The following is a 25921-nucleotide window of genomic DNA, read 5'->3' on the forward strand; positions in this document are numbered from 1 at the left end:
TGCTTTTAAGATCTGTGTGGATTGGTACACACAGCAGGCTTCAAAGCTACCAAATCACCCAGCTGTCTCTGTACCTTTTCATCTCCAAATTTTAGCAACGCAGCCATGGGGTCTGAGCCGGGGGAGAGGATGAAAATGAGGGGGGCACAGCAGTGGCTATCGACGAAAGCCTCACTCAAGTTGAAGGGTGGCGTTTCAATGAAGGGACGACCCAGACTGTCTGAAACAAACTCTTGTACCATGGGAATAATCTGTAGAACAAATGAATGGAATGCATTTAGTGTTTCAAAAAGTTGTTCTTATAAGTTGAAATAATTTGAAGACTTTGTAGAAATGTTAACATTATAAATTAATAGAGATCTTTAAGGAAATAGATGTACAACTGAGCATACAAATAATGTCTACAAACTTTTAAAAACCAACATATTAAATGACCTTGTCTGGTCTGAGACAACGAATCACCAGCATTTTCTGAAACTGGCTGAGCTTCTTCTGCCACTCATCGGGAAAAGGAGTCTGATGGGGGTTCTGCAAATTATGCACAGCACAATCCAGACTGAATTATTCTGAACATAAAGGAATTACATCAGACTCCATATTGGAGCGTTATGCACTTACTTGTAAATATTGGAATCACTCACCGTGAGAAGCAGACCTCATCAGCCTCAATTTCTTACAAAATTATCTATTGCATAAACATAAAATTTAACAAAACACTCAGGTGACTGGCTTAGAATACGCTCAGGTACATCCTAGGTAAACATGTGAAGCCACAGAGACAACTAAATGACATTTTATTGCTGGTTACAAAAAGGAGCTCATTTTTATTTTTGAGTAAAGGAGCCATGCTACTCCAGGTACTCCAGTTTCCTCCCACAGTCACACAAAAACATGTATGTTAGGTAGATTGGTGACTCTAAATTGCCCATAGGAGTGAGTGTGAGTGTGTGAGGTTGTTTGTCTCTATGTGGCCCTGTGATGGACTGGTGACCTGTCCAGGGTGTACCCCTGCCTTTCACCCAGAGAGCTGGGATAGGCTCCAGCTGATCCCTGTGACCCTGGTTAAGGAATAAGAAGGTATAGATAATGGATGGATGGATGGAGGAGCCATGCATCTCATCATATTACCCTCAAGAAACATGCAGCTAAACACCTTTTGTAAAATATTTTTGGAGACGATGGGTGGAGATTTGGGATGTGGTTGCTGTTGGAAGATTAAGTGATTTAATTATACCAAAAGAGGGGAAGGGGAGTATTGCAGGGACAGCTAAATATGTATGAAAAAGGACAGACTGAAGAAAAGAAAAAAGCAAAGGGTTGGGAAGCAAAGAAAAAACAGCCCACTGGATACTGGGTCAGAGCAATATGTCTGATTAATTTGTGGAACAAGTGTACCAGAGGAAGCAAGCAATGGGAGCAGAAACTTTTGGAATTATGTCCCCCAGGCTGTTTGTCGAAAGACTTCTGGCTATGTGTGTTGGTTGCTGGTTTGGGATACACCTATTTTGGATATCCTGGGGATTTGCTGCAAATACAGGGGTGGGTTTGAGTGAGAGTCCTAGTGCCTGTGTGCTTGACTGAACAGCTGTTGTATCAAGATTGAATGAATGTGAATTCTACAACTGGAACAAACTAGATTTAATTAGACGTGTTGTGGTTGATTCTGTTGATTATAAATCAAATATGGTGTGTGTATGTGCAGGTGTGTGTGTGTATGTGTGTGTGACAGCAAAGAGACAAGCGTGAATGCTGAGCATATGTTTGTGTGTACTACAAGTTGATTAAACAGCTGTTCTTGCATCCAGATTGCATAGATGTGACTATAACAACAGGAACAGAGTAGGTTTAATTGGATAAAACTTCATTGTTAGATTCTTGATAATTCAAAGATGGAGATAGTAGTAGCAAGTGCTCCATGGTGTATGTGTTAAGTCACATTGCTGTTGGTTAGTGTGAGAATGTGACAGCATTCAGATGTGCAAGTTGTGGAATCCCACTGAACTACCATGCTGAGCTGCAGGGTGGGTGAGTTTGGCCTCTATTCATGTACCAGAACCACTGAAAAATTGTTTTTAACTCTTCACTCTGGTTTCTTTCTCATTCCACTCCACACCTTATTCAAACTGCTAGGGTCTTCCTGCAATCCACTCAGATATCTTACCTCTATCACACTTAAGTTCCCCTCTATTCTATAGTCCTTTAAAGCCCCTTCGTTCATATGGAGAAGAAATGTGATCTTAGCTGTTGTTCAGCTTGTATAAAAAAAACTGTAGATGGCTTTTATTTTAGCTTTAGCTTGAGACAAACAGTGTGTGCTACAGTTAGCTCTAAATTAAGTACAATGCAGTTTATAACAAATATGCCCCCATCTGATTTATCTGCTATACTTTTAAATTTATGCCGAAGAGAGAAAAAAAAAAACAATAAACAATATTAGTTGTTGCGAACCCGGAGGTATATTCTCTATAAATAAGTTATATTGTTATCAGTGATTTGATTGTTACATTTTTAATCAGCAACACCTTTACATACTGTACACCATCAGCTTTACACACTGTACAATAAATGTTGCCAAAGTCTTCTAAAGAAAAAAAACAAATTTTTTGTGGTCATTTAGAGGTTGTACACTGCAGTTTTATGTGTTTTATTGTGGTTTCACATTTTAGTGGTAAAAGAAATACAGTTTTAAAACTGCTTACATCCTAAACTTCTACTCACAACCATATTTTCAGCACACATTTACTGATGCAAATTATTTCCTTTCTCCAAATGCTAATTCAAAAATGTGTACATAAGCCTAGATTATCTCCTATCAGGTATTCACCCTCACCAATCTTCTAAAGATAGGATTGACAGAACACAATTAGCTTTTCTCAGCTTGTCTACACCAACACATACAGACACCCACATACAGAACCACAGTCAAATTGGTGGCACTCACCGGGCTGTCATAGACCTTCTTCCACTCATTCCTGAGGTGAGCCATGTCATGACGCAGACCTTTAAAATGCTCCATCTCATCTAAACGGCAAATCTCATCCCAGGACGTCTTGGAAAGCCAAGTGCATGGATTTGAGTAGGGGTTGTCCAGGCCCACACCACCTGTCAGAAGGAAGCGCCATTCCCCCTCATCCACCTACAACATTAATTGCAGCTTTTAAGAGTGACCACAGCAGATGTTTAACCACAATTTGTACTTAAGTATTTTAAAGGTTTACCATTTTGGGAATCATATTTCCATAACATGTGTTTGCAAGTTAAAAATACAAATGGACAGTGAGCAATGATAATTAAATTTAACTTGCTAACTATGTGGTAACAAATCAGGCAAGCATCATCACTGGATGTATTATCAAATACAATTTTTTTTGTACGTGTTTTGGAAGTGTGTACATGCATGCAGGGTGTATATATTCCTACCAGCTTGTTATGCATGAGCAGATTGACACTGAGGCAGAAGGAAAAGAGGAGCTTATCCTTCTCAAACAGTGAGCGACACACATTAACATATAGTGCGTAGGTAAAGTGGTCTCTTAGGATCTGTAGTCTGAAGAAGAAACAAACTCATCCACTATCATCTCTCATGTTGACATTGCAGATTTTTACAGTACATTACAAGCCAAATATGATTTTTCAAGTATGATGACCTGTGTCAGTCTGCTTACCTTTGCTCCAAGTCATCACTCTTGTCTGAGTTGTCAATGGAGCTGATGAACAGGTTAATAAACCAGGTGAGGGAGTACTGGTACATGGGCTCAATGTTAGCTAAGTCAGCGATGGAGAAGAACAAGATGGCTGAATGCACTGCAATGGGTGTGTAGCCCATACGGGTCTCATCAATCTTTTGCTCCGTCACCTCAGCCACAGCCTGCTTCTTTGTGATTTCATTGGCTAGCACTTTAGAGCAGGAGAGGATCTTCACAGCTGTCTCATCCTCCAAGATGTTACCCTTAGAAGAGGAGAGCACTTCCAAGATTTTGTCCTCAATCTCCTTCAGCTGTCTGTTAGCAATAAAAGTGTGCATTTAACCATACCTGCAGATTCCACATTGAAGGATACACTTATTTGATAAGTTAAGATTTGGCCATAGGTCTGGTTCTACTGTACCTTTTGTTCTCTGCTCCCTGCAGAATGAGAGCCTGTTTCTCTTCTTCCAGATCAGGCCTCTCACGGGCAACTACAATGCCCAGCAGCTGGTCCCGGATACCCTCTGGGGTAATCATGAAGTTGAGAAGGGTCACCTATAGCACAGACAAACAGATTTTACAATTTCCAGACATAAACATGTATGTACGGTATGTGTATGTGTGTGTGGATTGTTTTGGGACGAGGAAAAATTGCAAAAAATTTCAGTTGCTCTTGGACATTTAACTGAGGTACTATACACTAGTGTTGATGATCATGTAGCTTCAGTGCTGTTCTCCTAACTAATCTCCTACCCAGTGAATTGTAATAACCAGTCTAGTCTTGGCAAGTAAAGGCAGGATGCATTTTTCACCTCTCAACCCTCCCCACCCCCGTATTCTATAAAAGGTTTCTGCAGCTCAAAGTGAAGGAGTGTCTTTTACCATAGCCTTAGTCATTCGGCTTTGCACTTACCTGGAGGTTAAAAGCCTATATCTACTATCTACTCTCTGGCCTAATAAACAAGTGCACTACTCCAGGGCCTAATTTCATTTCTATTGATGCTGCAGACCCACTCAGCTGATGGTAAAGACTCAGAGCCCATATAAATCTCCCGTTTGTCCTTTTCACACATACTCCTTCGTTTCCTTTCATGTCTTGAGCTCCTTAAGGGCTGGTTGACTGGGTGGTTTGCCTCTTGTATTTGAAAGTATTGCATTTGAAATAGTGCCTAATGGGATTAATGGGAGCCCCATAGTGTAATGTAAGCTAAAAAAAGACTTAAGCAAGAAAGAAAAAAAGAAGGATTGAATTGGTTGTGAAAAATATGTTAAATCTATCTATTAGCTGCCCATAAAGAGTGGGGGCCCTGCAAATAGATGCTTGAAATGTGAGCTTCAGTAATGCCCCTTCCCTCTCTATAATGTCATTTCCTTTAATGCTCCTTTTCTTGGAATACTTTTCTGGGAGACTGTGTTCCACTGGGGAGGTGGTATCAGTGAATAATGTTCCACAGTGTTGCTGGGGTAAAAACGTGCTGTCATTTCAGCAACATGATGCAATAAGTAAGAGACAACAAATAAAAATAGAGCTCATCTATCAGTACAAAAAAGGGAAGATTTGTTTTGCCAAACCACTCTGTAACAATCTACACATTTACTTTGCAGTACATGGAACAAAGAGATATTACAATGCCCCACATGGCATTTACACTTCAATCATAATGTAACATGTAAACCTCAGTCATATATTTTGACAGTCACTTGAGATAGCACAAGTTAAACTGTTTGTTCTTAATAGGAGCGATAAAAATATTAGGCAGATGTCTATGCTAGTTTCTGATTCCTGTGAGAGTCTGTATTTTATTACTCCCTTCTGTGTTGGCAGCAGCTCTGCTGTGGAAGATACATCTATCCTTAGCCATGGAGGGACTGAAGGGTACCAGCTCCATCTGTGTAGAAGGGGTGGATAGGAGAAGCATGGAGGAATGCACAGGGCTCATTACAACAATGCTGACACCTGCTGCAAACAACCTTGGCAGGTGTAGCTACTGTCAGGAAATTCTCTGACTACAGTGACTGTCATGACTAAAGGTGTTAGTACTATGTTTGTGTGTAACTGGTTTTAGGCATAATTGAGGTTGCAGTGGTGGAACAGGACTGTTTCTAAAATCCCTCACACATACTTCTTTTGCACCAAGGTAGTTCCAGGGCTTTGTACCAGTTCCTTGCATTTCAACAGGCAAGTAGTTTATTATAATATTACTTGTCTTTTATGGGACTGTTTACTGTTTATGTTGGATCTGCAACATGTGAAGAGTTTCCTTTGTCCATCACAGTAGTATATCAATACTATACAGCATTATATTATTACTGTATTTTCCATATTAATAGATATTAGAAGCTGTTTCCCTTTGCACTACCTTGACAGAGGTCTCAGGCAGGTAGTGTGGATTGCGCAACTTAGTAGTGATGTAGAAGCGAAAGTCGGGAGCATATTCAATGGTAGAGTCTCCAAGACGGATACACAGTGCACCACCCTGTTTAAAGGTCTGTCTCAGCAGCAGAGGCTCCAGGATAGGGTCCAACTCCTCACCGACATTCTCCAGCAGTACTGAAAGAAAATCATACGGTATTTTTTAATCCTCACACTGGCAAACTGCCTAGTTCAACCACAGATGTCCAGCTCTGCCTCAACAGTTGAGCAAATGCACAACTTGGTGCAAAATTTTGGAGTCATTCCTGTCTTAGCATCATTGGCCTTTTAGTTGTTCTACAGTCCAGGTTAATAAAGTGTTACGATCATTTTACTTTATGGATTCTCTGGAACAGCCTTAGAGCAACATTTTATTGTTGGGTTTGATCTCATCTCTTTTGCTTACATCTATGGTATCAAAACTTTGTTTATTTTGTGCTGTTGTTTTTAGTCTGTGTTCATCCTGTTTCACATCCCCGTGATTAGTATGCAAAAAATGTGATGATGGACATTCATTGCAGTTCAGAAACTCCATGAACATGTGCCTGGCATGTGATAGCAAGAAATCAGTGAAGCAAATAAACAATTCCAGTTACAAACGCCTTCCCATGGTATCATTATTAATGTAATTTCACATTAAGTATGATAATGTTGCTCTCTTGTTACAGAAAAACTTCAGCCCATATATAATTTATATTATACGTAAGTGTTTATACAGCATTCAGTAGTGTGCCATTTTACACTGGATTTTTTTACACTATCATTTTGTCCTGATACATCACAGCAATTTATAATTAATAAACATATGTCTAGCCTAAAAGATTTGGCAGAGAAACATTAGTTCAGTTGTGGTGAAAGGAAGAATATTAACACATAACCGGGATCACAGACTGCAATACTTACACCACAAAATAACACAACAGGCTATGGAGAGTGAAACTGTTCCCTCTCAGGAATAGTTTGCATCCTGAAAGGACAAACAACTTTGAACTGTTAGCCTTGCAGTCTGCCACTAAGCAAAGACCAAATGGCAGGATGAGTCAGGTCTTAATGGTTGATTCGCTGTTTCTGCTCATAACGCTAACTCACTGTTCCCTCTCAAAAACCTACAATAACACAAATATACAAGTATTTGCCAGTCTTGGTTTTGATGTGTGCTTTTTTAAAGATATGGTGGAGTATATTCTAAAACCAGCTTAGAAACCAAAAGGTCATATTCACAAAGTAGCATTAGGAATCAATGCTGTTCCACTTTAAAACTAAAAAGTGATATTTTTTAAAAAACAAGACACGAACCCACACTTGAAAAACAGCACTAAAATAGTCACATCTGCCTACACATTTCACCCTGACATTGGGCAGGAAAAATGTAACTGATTTCTCTAGGGCGCTTTATGATTACAGTAGGTTGACATACTGATGGTGCAATAGGCTCATTGGAACACCTCACCTGGAAATATTCATTATATGAATTTCTCTACTGCAGGACAAAGAACAAAGGAGAAAAACATCCTTTGCACAGCAATAATTGGTCCCTGTGGTACAGGGAGACCTCAGCAGGCAGTACTACAAACTGCAACAATATGGATGAGGCACATGGACTAGGCAGCAACAGCAGAGGCATCAAACCAGAAAAATCCTCACCTGGTGTGCCAAACTGAATGCAGTTCTCCAGAGTGCGTACAAAGTCAGCATCACTCAGTTTAATGATATGCAGGTTATTGACCTTCTCCATGTTTTTCACCCACTTGTTGGCCTGGCCCTGGGGATCGATCATCAGAGGCCACCGCCTGGCGTTACTACAAACACATCCACACAGAGTAGTTGGTGATCAAATGGTGCTGATTTCTAACAGTGATCCTGTAACTGTTAAAGACATCACAACAGTAGGGGGGGCATTTAAGGACAAGAATTGAGGTGTAGAGAGCAGCTTAGGGGTGAACATTCACTCTCAGCACAGTTAGACAGCTCACAGTTGGATAGCACACCAGGGGCCATAGTACTGTGATTAAAAACCAATGTTGCTGCTTCATTTACACAAACAAGCAGATGTCTTGTGATGTTTTTACTGCACCTTAAGGTTGAATCAGACAATTTCAAATGGGTTTCTAGATAGCTTACAAAGATCTGTCTTGATTTCAATACCAGAGCTACAGTACAATACAACCTTAATTGTACTACACTGTACAATGTTACTATGCAGGAATATATACATTTTACTGTATATAAAGATTTGCTATCAGTACATGCCCAGTAATAAATCACATTGCAGATCAGAGCAGCAAAAAAGGTGCCTTAGACATTTGCAGCTGGTACATTAAACTCTAAATAATACAATGCTAACCACTAAGAAAATAAAATAGAAATACTGTTCCTTTTCCATTAGATATAATGCCATATCAACACTATGTTTGTCTGTAATACTCACGAGATTATGATGCCATTGTCTATGGAGAAGCTGTCTGATGGTAGGCCAGCAATGGTCCATGCACGAATCTTTACTGGATCACCCAGAGTGTTCATCAAAGACAAACTGGCAGAGCATGGAATCTCTCTGCTTTTACAAAGATTCATCCACTGCTCTGTCTGCTCCTGGAGAACAGCACATTTACTTGATGAATTAATGAGTACATTTTCACTTTACTACATGCAAAGAAACACATACACACTAACCTTCAAACAAACAAGAGTAAATAGTAGTTAATATTTAGGCATACACAAAAATGTACAGATTCCCATAAACACATTATTAAAACAGCACTAACACAAATTCACACAGTCCCACCTAAAAAGACTGGATTTGAATTCATGAATATGAACACCACACGTGTATAATCAGTCACACAAAATTACATTCATATGCATACAATCACACATGTGCATGATAAGAATAACTGATTCGCTCTCCATTTTTTTCTCTCTTTCAGCATCACAATGGCACTGTACCTGACACAGTGTAAAAGGTGACCTTTAAATACTGGCTATGGCATTGAAACATGACTAACCCCAGTCCATTTACTTTTCACCAAACTGCTCTCAAGTATTTGGCTTTTTTTTAGACTGAAATAGTGCTGGTATTTGTAGTTTTCACAATTTTTCACACACATTACAATAATAAAAATGTTACCTCCTGAAGTAGCAGCTATGCCTCAGGACATGCTTTACTCAGACTTTACAACAGACTTTACTCAAAAACATGCAATTTTCTCCAAACTGCTTGAACAAGGAAACTGGCGAAATATGTTGCTACGTTCCATTTTTAACTACAGCCTAGTCTCTCAGCTAACCTGTCTGTAGCTGGAGGTAAAGGCTCCCAGGTATGCCACAATGCCTGCTGAGATAAGGATGTTCCCTGTCAGGTTTTTGTACAGCTCTCCCAGATTAAAGGCCATTTCATTCCAACGTGTTTTCTCTCCACCCAGGCCTCCAATCAGCTGCTCGGCCCGCTCAAGCTTCTTACTGCACAGATCCACCTAAGGGGCATCGTTAGAGGAGGAGAGCAAAATTTATTGAACTGCTGTGGTCTACCAAGTCAGGGAACTGACAGACTGTCATGTGAGCTCAAAGCAGGTTTGTATAATTCTGTAGTCATGAATTTGGCTTAACTACTAATTGTCTGTACTTTCCATCAATTGCACATTCACCTCTTTATCATTTTTACTTTCGTCTTGAATTCTAGGTATACTTGCAATTCCTAGCTAGATGACCACGCATTTCCACTGATTCAAAAACAAAATTTAAAACTATCTACAATCCTGCACAAACCTGATTCTCCAGGTCAGCTTTCTTGTTTTTATTGGCATCCAGTGTCTCCTGAAGCCTTGCAAGTTTATCTTGGACTTCTTTAAGAGCAGACTGTTTTTTCTGCAAACTCTGCATGGCCACTCTCAACTCCGCTTCAGCCTGTGCCAGCTTCTCCTTCTTTGGAGCCACCACCTTGGCCACTCTGTACCACATATAAAGCATTTTATTCAGGAGATGAATGTAATAAGTCAGCGTTCACAAGATAAGTAGTATCTTAAACATTGCAGACCCAAATTCTTTAGATTTGCTAGATGTATATGAATCAGAAGTGAAAGGACCATTTGTCACAATCTTGCATGCCACAGAATACTGTATATCCTGAAACATCTTTACACATATTTTGTACCGCTGTCCACCCCAAAGAAATCAACTAAAACAATAACTAAAAAATATGGGTAGCATGACTTTGTGGGGTCTAGGATGTTGAGTTTAAATACTGGGTGCTGGAATAAAAGAACACACCTGTAAATGGGGAAAATAGAATTTAATCAGCCAAAATGTATGACAAACTTCAGCATCTATAAATACAAGTACCATGTATGACTTTTCAAACCAATAATGACCTTATTTTCCCTTAAAATAATTTGCATCTTGGATTTGGCCTGGTGCATGAATCACTTTGGTCCTGGCATGTGCATGGTACACTAGCACCAGGAAAATGATAATTTATTTGACTGTACCAATATCCATGCTTCATATTAACCCTTTATGACCTACCATAGAACAAGTCCACACAAGCATATCTTTACATTTTTACATGCTGTAGTGCCATTTTTGAAGCATTTCAAAATGCTATACATCAATACAACCCTTATACCCACAATTTTATTGATAGGTACTAACTACATAAACAACACTCACTACATAAACTGCTAAAAAGTGCAATAAACCATGCTTTTCAGCATCAAGATGGCGCCGCGGACGGCTGCCTCGGTCTGGAGCTCTCCAGTTGTTTTGTTATTTTTGTTAGTTTGTCCTGCACTTTCTGTAACTTATTAAGTTTCACTCAGGCTGAACTGCTAAGCAGTCGGCAGCACTCCCAGGATATTTTTCCTCAAATTTTTGCACACTCGGGCGTTTTGTTGAGCGTTTTAGTTGGCGGAGCGGCTGCGCTTCTCAGGAAGCGCAAACGCGGGAAGCGCGCTGGTGCGCTGGTGAAACTTCGTCAGCGCGGCCTCAGGACAGCGCTGCCCAGCGTACACCTGGCGAACCTCCGCTCTCTACCCAACAAGATGGACGAAATACACCTGCTTACCCGGATAAACAAGGACTTTTCGAACTCTGCTGCTCTGTGTTTCACGGAGACCTGGCTTAATGGAGCCATACCGGACAGCGCGCTCCATCTACCCGGATTCCAGCTGATCAGAGCGGACCGCTACTTAGACGCAACGGGGAAATCGCGCGGTGGTGGGACATGCTTTTACATCTGTGAGAGGTGGTGTACAGATGCAACAGTGTTGAGGAAGATCTGCTGTTCTGACCTGGAAGCGCTTTTCATTAACTGTAAACCCTTCTACTCGCCGCGGGAGTTTTCCTCGTGCGTTCTGGTCAGTGTTTACATTCCCCCGCAAGCGCGCGTGTCCGACGCGCTGCATCTGCTGGCTGAGGAGATCGCGAACACGGAGCAGCAACACCCGGACTCTGTTTTTATCATCCTCGGAGACTTTAATAAAGCACACTTGAGCCACGAACTGCCCAAATTCAAGCAGCACATCAAGTGCCCCACCAGGGAGGGCAATATTCAGGACCACTGCTACACCACAATAAAGGATGCATATCATGCCGTCCCCAGAGCAGCTTTAGGACTCTCTGACCACTGTCTGGTCCACCTCATACCAACACACAGGCAAAAGCTCAAATCTGCTAAGCCTGTAGTGAGAACTGTCAAGAGATGGACCAGGGAAACAGAGCAGGAGCTACAAGCCTGCCTTGAATGCACTGACTGGAGTGTTTTTGAAGCTGCTGCCACAAACCAGGACGAACTCACGGACTCTGTTACATCTAACATCAGTTTCTGTGAGGACATGTGCATTCCCACCCGGACCTTCTTAACATACAACAACGACAAACCGTGGTTCTCTGGAAAACTCAGACAGCTTCGTAAAGCCAAAGGAGATGCCTACAGAAGTGGTGATCGGGTCTTGTATAATCAGGCCAGGAACACACTGAATAAGGAGATCAGAGCAACTAAGAGGAGCTACTCCAAAAAGCTGGAAAACCAGTTTACAGCTAACGACTCTGCTTCAGTGTGGAGAGGCCTGAGGACAATAACCAACTATAGGACTCCATCCCCCTCCTCAATAGGCAATCAAACCCTGGTGAACGATCTGAACGAGTTCTATTGCAGATTTGAATCACCCCCCACCCGCTCTGATTGTCCTCCAGAGCAACCATTAACACCTCCAACCATCAACCCCCTCTCCCACGCTCCGACACTTCAGACCAGTGTGGACGATGTGTGTCGGCTCTTCAGGAAGCAGAAGAGAAGGAAAGCACCAGGACCAGATGGGGTTTCACCATCATGCCTCAGAACCTGTGCTGACCAGCTGGCTCCCATCTTCTCTCTGATATTCAACAGATCACTGAAGCTGTGTGAAGTCCCTGTATGCTTCAAACGCTCCACCATCATTCCCATCCCCAAGAAGCCAAAAATCACGGGACTCAATGACAACAGACCAGTGGCTCTGACATCTGTGGTCATGAAGTCCTTTGAAAGACTGGTGTTGGCCCACCTGAAGAATGTCACTGGACCCTTCCTGGACCCCCTGCAGTTTGCCTACGGACCCAATCGGTCCGTGGATGATGCAGTCAATATGGGGCTGCACTACATCCTGCAACATCTGGACAAACCAGGGACTTATGTAAGGATTCTGTTTGTGGACTTCAGCTCGGCATTCAACACCATCATCCCATCACTCCTCCAGAATAAACTCTCCCAGCTCTCCGTTCCTGACTCTACCTGTCAGTGGATTACAAGCTTCCTGACGGATAGGCAACAGCTAGTGAGGATGGGGAAATTTACTTCTGGCTCCCGCATCACCAGCACCGGCGCCCCCCAGGGGTGTGTTCTCTCCCCACTGCTCTTCTCCCTCTACACAAACGACTGCACCTCCCGTGACTCCTCTGTGAAATTCCTGAAGTTTGCAGATGACACCACTGTCATTGGTCTCATCCAGGACGGTGAAGAGTCTGCATACAGACAGGAGGTGGAGCAGCTGGCTTGCTGGTGCAGTCACAACAACTTGGAGCTAAACACGCTCAAAACAGTGGAGATGGCTGTGGACTTCAGGAGAAATGCCCCCACCCACCCCCCTCTCACCATTATGAACAGCACTGTGGCACTAGTGGAGTCATTCAGGTTCCTGGGCACCACCATCTCTCAGGACCTGAAGTGGAACTTCCACATCGACTCCATCATGAAGAAGGCCCAGCAGAGGTTGTACTTCCTGCGCCAGCTGAAGAAGTTCAACCTTCCACAGACGCTGCTGACCCAGCTATACTCAGCAGTCATCGAGTCTGTCCTATGCTCCTCCATCACTGTCTGGTTTAGTTCCGCCTCTAAATCAGACATCCTAAGACTTCAGAGAACATCCAAGACCTGTTCACCTCCAGAGTGAGAAAAAGAGCTCAGAAAATCACTCTGGATGTCACCCACTCGAGCCACCACCTCTTCCAGCTCTTACCCTCTGGACGGCGCTTCAGAGCTCCAAACATCAAGACAGCCCAGCACAAAGGAAGCTTCTTCCCTCAGGCCATCCAATTCTTAAACTCATAGCTCTCCTCCATCCCCTCCTACCACCTGCCCTATGCACTATGTCACTGGCACCTTTTTGCTCTTTGCACACCACCTAGTTCCCCTTACATTCTGTCTTCAGGTTATCTGTGCATTTTTCTTTAGTTTTTTATAGCATTTGTTTCTGTAGCATTTATGTTTACTGTCTTTACCCCTTGTAACATTTGTATCTATGTCTGTTTGCACTGGAGTACCCCCCCTGTACCTAAACAAATTCCTTGTGTGTGTGTGCTCACACACTTGGCAATAAAGCTCATTCTGATTCTGATTCTGACAAATGAAGAAAATCTTTTTTTTTTTTTTTTAAACATTTTTTTTCATAATGTGATGACGTATATGGAATGTAGGAAGTACTGTAACTGGCAGATCAGATCTACAGCAAAGCTGTAGTTTGCATTGTAGTAGCTCTGTTGTGTGTGCATTTTTACAATATTTGTGGAAACTCATTTGCGGTAGGAAACAGCACTCTGGGAAATGCTAAATGCATGATATGAAAGTGTAACTCCTCCGCTTTTATATGCAAAAAGAATTATTGCTTGATCTTATTTGGTTGCAATTCTTCAGCCATTTAAAAATACATATGCCAATGAGATCGTGTTGCTCCTGTTAGTTAAAGGGAGTTAACTACAAGACACATGAAATGCTCTACTGAGCTTTGTGACTATGCATCAATGTTCATAACTAAGAGCACTGAAAGAACATTACTTACTTATCATACTTGTCCATGGCACAAACCCACTTACACAAGCCTTCAGCTGCAGTAGATGCTGTTCGAATCTTCTCTGGTACGAAGTCTGGATTAGTAATGTACTTGCTGCGGATGATGGCAATGAAATGTGGTGGAATGTTGTCCTTGTCATACTCATGGAGGCTCTGGAGAAACTTCATGTCTCCCAGTAGCTTTTTGGCTGGACCCCAAAAGTCCTCCACCTTTTTACCAGAGCCTGAGGGGTCTGGCACACGATCTGGTTTAATGCCATTGAGAATGCAGATTGCCTCCATCACCAGCTTGACAGCTGTGGGTGGGCTTTTCATGGACTTTACCACTGTGATATCCTGTTGATAAAAATAGCCACATCTATTGGTCTGCCTGCTTAACATATAAGTGCTATATCCTACACAAGCAAGAACATATATTGCTCCTTCTACCTGAGTGGTGAGAGTGTTCAGTGCAGCCATGGCTGACTCCAGAATAGGCATAGCTTCAGCCAGGTCAGCATCACACTCATCCTTAATGGCCTTGGCAGCCATGGCTTGCTCATTGGCCACAGCCTCATCCATTTTTACCACCTTCTCTGTCTCAGCGACTTCCACAGATTCATGCTCAATCACCACCATCATTTCATCTACCTCCTTGCTGGCCACAAGCAGCTGTGGCTGTAGAGCTTCCAACTCAACTTGCATGGTGGCCACCTGTTCTGCTGCTGACTCTAGCTTTTCAAGGCCCACCTCATAGCGACTTTTCAGATTCATCACCTCACTGGGCAAAGGACAGAGACAAATAAGGAAAATTTGTCCTTATTTTACACATAGAAACTTGAAGTTGGCTTTGTTGTGGAATGATTAGGTTCACATTTATAAATTTAAAGTAGGATCTGAAGCAAGAGAAACATCAAATAACAGCTAAAAACTCTCATACGATATATGTTAAAACTTGATCTTACACTCTTTTTGTCTCCAGCAGGGTCTTGAAGGTGGAAATGAGCTCCAGGTATGAGGTTGGGGTGACATAGTTGTGGCGCTGCAGCTCAGCCAAAAAGCGAACTGACAGCTCAGTGGTTGAGGTGTGGAAGCTCTTACACATATTGATGCAGCCTTCTCTAATCTCAGCTGTCATCTCAACATCCTCCAAAAAGCGACAAGCCACTGCCTGCAGGGCATCCTCAGGCCAGGTCTGGTAAGATTGGAAATATACACTATGTACTGCCATTATACTGCCATACATAGAGTGCATGTATCTGCATGTATCTCTGATAATGTTATCAGTTCCTGCTAAATAGAGCTAAAATTCACTACACCCTATCTCTATCTAGTGATTCATTACTTGAGACTTCCTTTGTGTTGAGAACATGTGCAGCATACACCCACCTGGAACCAGTTAATGGTGCAGCAGTTAATGAGTGCAGGGAAACGTCTCAAGCGGTTCCTAAAGGCATCTCCAATTGGACTCATAGCCAACACCACATGCAGTTGTGTGCGACAGCGTTCTACAAACATGTTGAAAAGGGATAAGGGGCTGCCGTCTGTCTGCTTGTCACGTTCCCGCTGCCGGTCCAACACACGCATTCTCTCACAGATCTCCTGCTTCTCATCAACTGCAAACAGGTTAGGTACCTGGAAACAGTGCAAATAGCAGAAAGGTCTGTGGGTATTATTGTCAAAAGTATTGACTTTTGTACATTAGGACACCTTTGCACCTTTCTCTCAGTATCACCATCTTTCCATATTCATTTGTCTAACTCTGTACTGATCAACCATTCATCTATTTCTTAATCTCCACATCCATTCTTCTTACCAGAATTCATTTCATCCATATTCTGTTCTTTCTTAGCCCTCACCTTAGCCTCATTCGCTGATAAATCAATGGACCCAAACACATTTTTATCCATCACACCTTTTTGGTCTCTGCTCCCAGCCACTTTACCTCACCAGTGTTGAGCAAGTTGCCAATGTCTTCCAGGAATGATTCCATTTTGATCTGAGTGTCAGTGAAGAGGAAAACACCATGAGCTTCACCCTGTGTGGACTTCCTCATGATTAGCTTCAGGTCATCCCGCCATTCAGTGATTCCATATGTCTTGGAGATTTCCACCTGGAAAAGCTCTGCCTCTGCCATGTAGGCAGCCAAACGGGTGAGTGACTGACGTCCGCTCCCACCCACACCCACCAGTAGTGCATGTCCTCTTGGCTGCTTGAGTATGCGGGAAATGCGGCACACATGCTCAATAGCAAAACGAAAGAGTACCAGATTCATGGGAGCTTTGCTGATATTGTTGAACTCTTCCAGGTGGGACTCTACCACCTGTCGAAGCTGGTCGAGGTTGTGCACCTCACGGTAATTGCGGTCCTCACCCTTTGGGTCGTGGAAGTCACAAAACATGAGGCTTCGTAGGTCATCTTCTGTGACCTCTCCATCATGGTCCTGGTCCAGATGTTGGAAGAGGTGATGGAAATTTTCCTTCAAATGACTCAGAGACAGTGTCTGTAAATGGCTTATAAGCCAAGACCGATCTGAGTCATGGACCAGCCTATCATAGTATACCCTCAGAACCTGAGAATCAACAACACAATAAAAGAGTCAGCATCAGACACATAAAAAGAGAAAGATACAGAGAGATTGCAAGCCCACCTGCTGTAAACTTTGTCTGACAGGCATTTGCTTGACTAATTTATTTGCACTTACGTGACATCAGTCTTTCTATTTTTTGCATTGTCAGGTTATTTCAGTTACATTGCTGTCAGGTATTTTCTGCTATTTGTCAGCTGTGCACAGCATTACCTCGTGCACCCAGAGTCGTTTGATGACAGACGGTTCATCTGCAGTCTCTGGCCGTGACAGGCAGATGCCCTGGATGACCCGGGAGACATCACGTAGATTGAACAAGTAATGGGACTTAGTGGGTGTTGGTAGGAGGTTCTTGGTGGCCTCTTGGTACACTGACATGGTGCTATTAACAATCTGAGAGGTCAGAGCTGCAAATGGCTTAGGGAAAGCAAACCTGTGGATGAAATAGTTTTTCTTACAGTTTACTTAGAAAATTAATCTGCAATGTGCTCAGTCACACTTAGTCTACAAAATATATGTCATGAAGGATCTTTAAACATTAACAATGTTATAAATGTTTTCAAAATGAACCCCAAAATTGCCTGAAACTTTATCTTGTGAAAAAGTAAGCAAACAAAGTTTTTGTTACTTGCTTGCTAAAGTAAGTGGATGAAACTGTATGTAAAGGTTTGTTACAAATGCTCATAAACATATGCAGACAGTCTACGTCAATTAGGATAACTCATCATGCAAGTTACACATTCTGTGGCATTACCGTATGGTGAAGTGCCAGTCTGTGATCCTGGAGAAAATAGTATACATTGTCTTCTCATCAAAATCATTAATGGTGACCGTGTTGAAATGGCGCAGGTAACGTGGTGTGACAGGGTTCCGGCCTCCACCTAACAAACAGCACAAAAAATGAAAATATTATAGTCTTGGACTGGTAATATTTCTGATAAATCAAGGCAGCAACATCCTTTAGCAACATCACACCCATGGGAACAGGGAAAACCAGTTACTATCTGTCTCAGAGTGTAATAAACCTCTGCAACTCTACTTGTACTTTGTGAAGTGGACATGAGTATATCACACTGATCTCAATTTGAGACTGTACACTCATAGCTTATTTTTGGCCAGCTAATATCACAAACACATAAAGTAAGTCTAAAGTAGATAGTATACACCAGTATACAGTGAGCGCCTACACTATTTTCCTTGGTGTAGAGCCACAGCCTTACTGAGTGGCTGCTTTGAAAAACGAATCAGCTGTCAGCGAAAGAACCAGCAGCAAATACTGGAGCTGTGTGGGCACTGCAGAGTGGAACCCACCCTCTTTCTCTTGTAATTCTTGATGCCAGCTGCCTAGGTAGACGGGTTATTTTATGTTTACACTGATAGGTGGAGTGGAGGTGGAAGTGGTAAACATTTGCCATTATTAACCACCTTAAGGTAGGTAGTTAGGAATTCCACAAAACAGCAGACAGTAGTTTTTGACACAGAGTCAACAGCACTTGGGCAGCAGTTAATTAAAAGGAAAAAAAAAACAATCTGCATTTTATAATCCTAGGGCTTTGAAACAGTATCACTGATATAGCAATTATACTAAACTAATGCAATTTGAAGCTGCTGCTGCTTACCAGGTGGTCCCATAGCGCATATGATCTGGATATCCACCAGGCTGATCATAGAGCAGTCCTTGAAGTCATACCAGTTCCAGTGGTCCAGCCATTGTCGCAGTAGCTCCACAGGGGGCTGGGCACCATAAACCTCCCTGGCCGGCATGTTGACATCATCCACAAATACCACCTGATGAGATATAACATTAGTATTCTTGAAAGATTGATTAGTGATACCATAAGGTAATTCATATTAAATTAATTAAATTTAATCTTTAATGACTTTTTAAAGAGATACATCTCAAAATAAATTGGTACTTGTTATAAAAAGACTACATACAACCCTATGCAGCCACAACATGTTACCTCCATTCACAACTCATTTAAGGTCTCGATTCAGTCATATGACTGCAAATTGAAAAGTCATACCAACATACAACATCATATAAACATAACAAGAAGGATGTACCATTTTCTTCCCCAGTGGAGGACCAAACACTCCCTTGCGTCGCTTATCAAGCTTGGACATGATAATGTTTTGGGTCTGGGCAGCTGTAGTCTGTGCTGAGAAGTTAATAAATAGTGGGCTGAATATATCCTTCTGCAGTCGATTTAGGAGGAAGTCCTAGGCATGAGAGATTGGAAATATGAGCACAGATTGCCACTAAGTATACAGTATAATATATATTATCATAAATATCTATATACACTAGGAGTCAAAGGTTTAGACATTTTTTTTTGGACACTTTTTCATTCAGTTCAAAGGAAAAGTATATCCAGACTTGTGACTGGTAGAGCATGTATACCACAATAATGGATACAAAGGTTTATTAATTAATTGTACACTTACAGTAAGATGTGTGTATTATAGGGGTTTTTATGGGACATTCATAACACAGGAAGTTCTGGTAAATTCACTGACTTTATTTAGGAAATAAATGTAATCAGGATACTAATTTGAAGAAGAAGAAGAAGAAGAAGTACTTTATTAATCCCCAAGGGGAAATTCAGTTGTTACAGCAGTTATTAAATTTGAGATTATTTAAATTATATTGATTAATAGTAATTCATAAAGTAATTAATAAAGTAATAAAGTAATTAACTATTTCTTTGGGGGGGGTTGTGTGTATGTATGCATGTGTGTGTGCGTACATGCATGTGCGTACATGCGTGTGTGTGTGTGTGTGTGTGTGTGTGTGTGTGTGTGTGCGTGTGCATTATTGTTTATATTGAGGAATTATAGAGTCTTATGGCCGTGGGCACAAAAGACTTCCTGAATCTTTCAGTCTTTCAGGCTTTAGGGGGAATTAGTCTGTGGCTGAATGAACTTCCCATTCGCCACAGTTCTTCATGAAGTGGGTGGGCAGGATTGTCCAATATGGAGTTTATTTTGTCCACCATCCTCCTCTCTGCCACAGCCTCCAGACTGTCCAGTTCCAGTCCAACAACAGATTTTGCCTTCCTGATCAACTTGTTTAGTCTGTTGGCCTCACCAGCCTTGATGCCACCTCCCCAACACACAACTGCAAAGAACAGTGCACTCGCTACTACAGACTGATAGAACATCTTCAGTAGCTTGTTGCACACACCAAAAGAACAGAGTCTCCTGAGGAAGAACAGTCTGCTCTGTCCTTTCTTGAAGAGTGCATCTGTATTGTTTGACCAGTCCAGTTTGTTGTTAATGTGGACTCCAAGGTATTTGTAGGAGTCCACAATCTCTACTTCGTCTCCAAGGATGGAGACAGGGACTGGGGTCTTCCTGTTCCTCCTAAAGTCCACCACCAGTTCTCTGGTTTTCTTGATATTGAGCTTTAAACAGTTGTTGTAACACCAATCAACAAAGCTTTTTATCAAGTGTCTGTATTCCTCATCGTTATTATTGTTGATGCATCCAATGATTGAAGAGTCATCAGAGAACTTTTGGAGGTGACAGGTTCCTGAGTTGTAGCGGAAGTCTGAGGTGTAGAGTGTAAACAGGAATGGTGCTAGTACAGTTCCTTGAGGTGCACTGGTGCTGCTCATCACCACATCAGATATGCAGCCATCTAAGCGAACAAACTGTGGCCGCCCAGTGAGGTAGTCTTTGATCCACTCCACCATATCTGCGGGAACTTCCATATCCTGCATCTTTGCACTTAGCAGGTGGGGCTGAATAGTGTTGAAAGCACTTGAAAAGTCAAAAAACATGAATCTCACAGTGTTGCCCTGCCTCTCCAGATGGGAGTATGCTCTGTGCATTAAGAAGATGATGGCATCTTCCACTCCGATGTGTTCTTGATATTCAGACTGCAGGGGGTCCAGAAATTCAGACACTTGGGACCTCAGGTGTTGCAGGACCAGTCTCTCAAACACTTTCATGACATGTGATGTTAGCACTACTGGTCTGAAGTCACTAAGGGTACTGGGACGTGTTCTTTTTGGTAATGGGACAATACAGGAAGTTTTCCATAACTTAGGCACCTTTTTGAGACTCAGAGAGAGGTTGAAGAGTTTCTGAAAAACCTATGCAAGCTGTCTAGCACACACCTTAAGTACTCTGGGATTGATCTCATCTGGTCCTTTTGCTTTGTTGGCCTTTAGTTTAGCTAGTTCCTTCCTCACCTGTTCTGTGGCAAAGGCTGGGCCTGTGTATTGTGTTGATGAGGAGTCAGATGATGAGGGCAGGGGAGGAGTTATTGGAGGTGAGGTATACTTCAATGTTGTATGGCTGCTGAGAGAGGAGATGGCATCAGTGGGAAATGGGGAGGCAGCATTGGCAGAGATGTTGGGTGGGGTGATGTGAAGAGACCCCAAAGCATCAGCTAAGGTGGTGTAGGGAGGAGGGATGGTGTGTGAGGACAATGGATCAGAGTAAGAAGCAGAGGTGGTGTCAGATCTATTAAAGAACAGGTTAAGTTCATTAGCAAACTTTGAGTCTCCTTCCACAGCAGTGTGCGACTTCTTATAACCAGTCATTATTTTCATCCCATTCCACACCTCTTTGATATTGTTCTGTCTCAACTTGTGCTCTACTCTGTCTCTATAGAGCTGCTTTTCCTCCCTCAGCTTCCTCTTGAGTTCCTTCTGTGCGGCTCGGAGTTCACATTGGCATAAAGGAGATCAAGAATCTTATTTTCTCGTGTTGCACAGTCCACATACTGTTTGAAGTTGGTCAGAGTTCCCGAAATACTGACATGGTTAAAGTCCCCATTAATTAGTATAAGGGCACTGGGGTGTTTTGTTTGGAGACCAGCGACAACTGTGTGGATGATGTCATATGCACTCTGTGCTGCAGCTGATGGAGGAATGTAAACAGTTACAACAATGGTGTGTGAAAACTCACGGGGCAGGTAGTATGGCCTCAGTCCAACCACCAACAGCTCAATGTCTGGAGTACAGATACAGTCTTTCACTGTTACATGTCCAGGGTTGCACCATTTGGAGTTAACAAAAACAGCAAGACCACCTCCTCTTTTCTTGCCGCTCTGTTTCCCTCTGTCCACTCGCACTAGTGAGAACCCAGGCAGTTCAAGCGAGCTGTCCGGTATAGTTTCATGCAGCCAGGTCTCAGTGAAGCAAAGCAAGCTACACTCTCTGTACTCTTGCTGGCTGCTAGCTAAAGCTGTAAGTTCATCCACTTTGTTGCAGAGTGACCTCACATTCCACATAATAATTTTTGGGAGAAATGGTTTAAATCTCCTACGTTTTTCTCGATGCTTCACTCCTGCTCTACAGCCCCTCCTACGCCTCCTCAGGTCTTGGGGGATTTCAGGTTTTATACCAAGAAGCAGACTTCTTCCCTTGAGAGCTAACAGTTGCTCCCTTGTATAGATGCCGTTGCCACAGAAACATATATTTTCTGATGCAGTTTCCATAATCTCCATATGGCTTTCCACAGGAATTCGAAAAACCCAACTCATCTACTTTCATCCGTTATCAGAGAGAAAGCATAGATCTTGATTTGACTTGGATTAACAGATGATAATGCAGTAAAAAAATTTTTACTCTCTACTGTGCATGCCAAAACAGCTTGTACAGGTAGATTACATACTCAATGATAATTTCCAATTTGATCCAAGCAAAGTTGCGATAAGCTTTATAATCTAATTAAAAGTGGCATTTAATATGTATTTCATTAGATAAAAATTGGATCTCAGTTAATCCCTGAAAATTACATTGAAATGAAGTAAGAAATTAGTTGCCCTCTGAGGACAATCTAAAGTAATGTTCTGCTGGTCAAAAGGGTAAAGTCAATGGATTTCAGATTTTGCATGAGGGTTTACAAAAGGGCATTTTATTAAAACCTAAATGAGGCTCTTACGAAAGGGCATTCTGATAAAATGCCCTCTTAGACAAATGGCATTCTGTTAAATCATAAGTGATCTGATGTCTTTTATTAGGATTTTATCTATTTTCATGGTACTTTCCTTATATACCGTGTGTGCAGAACACTTGCTCTTCTCCTGTACACATACTCTGTCTATGGGCATGTACACGGAGCTCACACACATGCCTGTGAAACTTATGGGGCAGCTGATGGAGCCTTGTGTACAGTTCTCAGATAGTATTCATGTCAGCACCATGCCAGTCATATTCCTATGGTTTAAATTCAGGAGTTCCTTTTTTGATCCTGCCAGATTAGGGATTCAGCCAGGGTCTGCTGACTGCAGTGTGGCACCAAGCTTATCCACCTTGCAGACTGGCAGGAAGTGGAGAACAAGGGAGCCTCGCCAATGAGACAATCTCTATTCACCCCAGAGCAACTTTGAGCACACTAATGGATGAACTAATGAAGCAGAGAAAGAGGGGGGATTAGTCCTTGATATAAATAGCCGAAGGTCTGCTGAGAGATACTCAGTATTTCTCCAAGGTGGCCGTTTCATACCTGGTGTCTGTAGCTGTGTTGCTTCCAAATGATTTGTGTGTATAGGGCATTAACTCTAGTTTACAGAGACCTGTGCTGCACTGCTTAGAAATTAATGTTCACTCATCCTACAGTGTTTTTGGTAGCACAGGCATAGATTATTTCTTGCATATAATGAAAATAATGTGCTACTAAAATGCCTTATGTCCAATCCCCAATTCCTAAGAAATACCTTAAAAGCAGAGGCAAACATAAAAAAGACCAAATAGAGAGAAAATAATCATGTAATGCACACTGTATGTATATGAATGCTACTCTACAATGTGCGCAAGCTAAATTTATTGTGTCCACAAACATGAAAAAACATGTTTTAAGATTTTTCAACAGTTTACCCCACATTTAAAGACAATTTCATATAGAGAAATAATTCAATCTACTTACTACCTGTACCATATTTCACCGTAAATAAAATTAAGTAAAGCAGACCAATTAAGCTCATGTTTATTAAAGTCAACCGGAGGAGTTTTTCATCATTTGTAACAAGGGGGAGAAATGCTTCAATGAATGGGTGCCAGTTTTGTTTATATTTTGTACACATGCACATGGACGCATGTAAAAGAGCAATGGAAACATATGTATTTATCTGTTTATTCCAATAAAACACTACTTTTATTAGTGTTTCAATAATGATTGTAAATTCAAAAGTGCCATTACCCCTATCAGTGAGAGATACACATGTTGTCCACTTCTATTAGTAATGACCAAATAATGGTACTGTAAATATGAATATTTTAAGATAACCCTTAAACTAGATTGTGCAAGTGTAACAGCCAAGTCAAGAGCCAAGAGACTGATTTTGCTGTGGGATCATTTCCCAGAAAAAACATGTCATTATTATATTAATAAAACAATAAATATTGAACAACTCACTGTAATGTAAACGCTCTTGCCAGTGCCAGTGGGACCAATGAAAATAGTGGGCTTCTGGTGGGTGACGAGGAGGTCCATCAGTGCCATGTAGCGTACCGTGTTTTCAGTGGGCACAATGATTTCATTGAACTGCATGTCTTTGCTTATGGGTGGAGCACTCTTTAACTCATCTGTCCACAGCTCCCACCTGCCCGGGCCCTGATGAGAACATAAAGAGAACATAAGAGAAATAAAAAAAATGTTGAGTTGCATTTTAGATATAAAAAGCCACCGTGGACACCAACAGAATATAACATGGGCAAACATGTTGCACACAGGTGGATTTGGCATTTTTACAATAAAGGTCTCTAATGTTATGTGGCCATTTTAGAATTGATTCATGTCAATATACTACAAAATCACTAGTTTATCCATTTGAAGTAAATGGCTCGGAAGCTAAATTTGCCATCGGCCATCTCTTAGCTTTATCTACTAAAGATAAATCTATAGTAGTCTTGGTTAAATCCATTCTTCAGTGCAAGAGTTTTGTTTTTGTCCCATCCATAATAATGTAATCAGTAAAATGTCCCTTTTCCATAAGGAGCTCATGAAGTATTAAGTCAGAAATTTCACTGTTTTTTGGAAACCAAGGTGCTCTCAGCTAAACAACTATTAGATTTACCTCTTTAATGAAGCGATACTCATAGACTGTTCCCTCAGTGGGCAAGGGAACGGTCAGTGGTTTAGATGGAGCCTCAACGGTGGCTAGAATGTTGTGGCAGGCTTGGGTCTTCTCACTTAAAGGACCATTGAGTACTTCCCTTAACACAGCATCAAACTTGACACGTCCTGAATCATCACAGCTGGCACCCACCGACCACACCAGACAGAACACGAAAATGCCCTTGGTAAAGGAAAGTACAACAGCATGCTAATTACAATAATTTGTGTCCAGCATAATGTGTGGGCAAATCTCTGACAGTTAAAGCAGAATTAAACATTTCACTAAAATACAGGTATATTATACACCGATCTGCCATAACATTATGACCACTGACAGATAAAGTGAGTAACACTGATTATCTTGTTACAGTGGCAAATACCAGTGTGTTGGGTATATTAAGGAGCAGGAGAACATTAAACCCTCAAAGTTTATGTTTTGGAAGCAGGAAAAACAGGCACATGTAAGGATCTGAGTGACTCTGACAGGGGCCAAGCTGTGATGGCTAAATGGCTTGGTCAGAACATCTCCCAAACTGCAGATGATGTTGGGTGCTCCTTGTCTGCAGTAGTTAGTACTGACCAAAAGTTGTAGGAAGGACGAACAGTGAACCAAGGACAGGCTCATGAGCATCTAAGGCTAACTGATGATGAGGATGACCTACTGTAGATTCAACTTTTAAAGTTCATTCATCCTTTTCACAAAATCCCATTTTGTCTGAATCTTTGTTGCAGTGTTTTAAATAATGTACATTGGTCTATATGAAGAGAAACATTCAATCGCCATAGTGGTGATCTCAGTGTGGAGGCTGATGAATTTATCTAAAAAAAAAAAAGATCTCTAACTGCAGTTTTCACTCCTTTTACAC

General features: G+C 41.7%; 1 protein-coding gene across 2 annotated transcripts in view; it reads right to left on the minus strand.

Annotated features, from left to right (window-relative positions):
• Positions 1–25921, minus strand: part of dnah7 (dynein, axonemal, heavy chain 7) — a 90980-nt gene that overhangs the window by 14746 nt on the left and 50313 nt on the right. For both annotated transcript variants that reach the window (XM_026294763.1, XM_026294764.1), the window contains 22 exons: positions 25015–25236; positions 24354–24551; positions 19050–19205; positions 18602–18770; positions 17737–17863; positions 17196–17415; positions 16341–16967; positions 15785–16030; positions 15361–15590; positions 14846–15176; positions 14406–14752; positions 9865–10045; positions 9387–9572; positions 8528–8691; positions 7744–7898; positions 6047–6237; positions 4108–4241; positions 3666–4001; positions 3421–3547; positions 2942–3136; positions 436–528; positions 75–251 (listed from right to left, as the gene is read on the minus strand). In XM_026294763.1, coding sequence (XP_026150548.1) covers positions 75–251; positions 436–528; positions 2942–3136; positions 3421–3547; positions 3666–4001; positions 4108–4241; positions 6047–6237; positions 7744–7898; positions 8528–8691; positions 9387–9572; positions 9865–10045; positions 14406–14752; positions 14846–15176; positions 15361–15590; positions 15785–16030; positions 16341–16967; positions 17196–17415; positions 17737–17863; positions 18602–18770; positions 19050–19205; positions 24354–24551; positions 25015–25236 — 4812 coding nt within the window. The remainder of the gene's footprint in view (positions 1–74; positions 252–435; positions 529–2941; positions 3137–3420; positions 3548–3665; positions 4002–4107; positions 4242–6046; positions 6238–7743; positions 7899–8527; positions 8692–9386; positions 9573–9864; positions 10046–14405; positions 14753–14845; positions 15177–15360; positions 15591–15784; positions 16031–16340; positions 16968–17195; positions 17416–17736; positions 17864–18601; positions 18771–19049; positions 19206–24353; positions 24552–25014; positions 25237–25921) is intronic.

Source organism: Mastacembelus armatus, chromosome 21 (assembly GCF_900324485.2).
Source record: "Mastacembelus armatus chromosome 21, fMasArm1.2, whole genome shotgun sequence".
In the NCBI taxonomy this organism is placed as follows: Eukaryota; Metazoa; Chordata; class Actinopteri; order Synbranchiformes; family Mastacembelidae; genus Mastacembelus; species Mastacembelus armatus.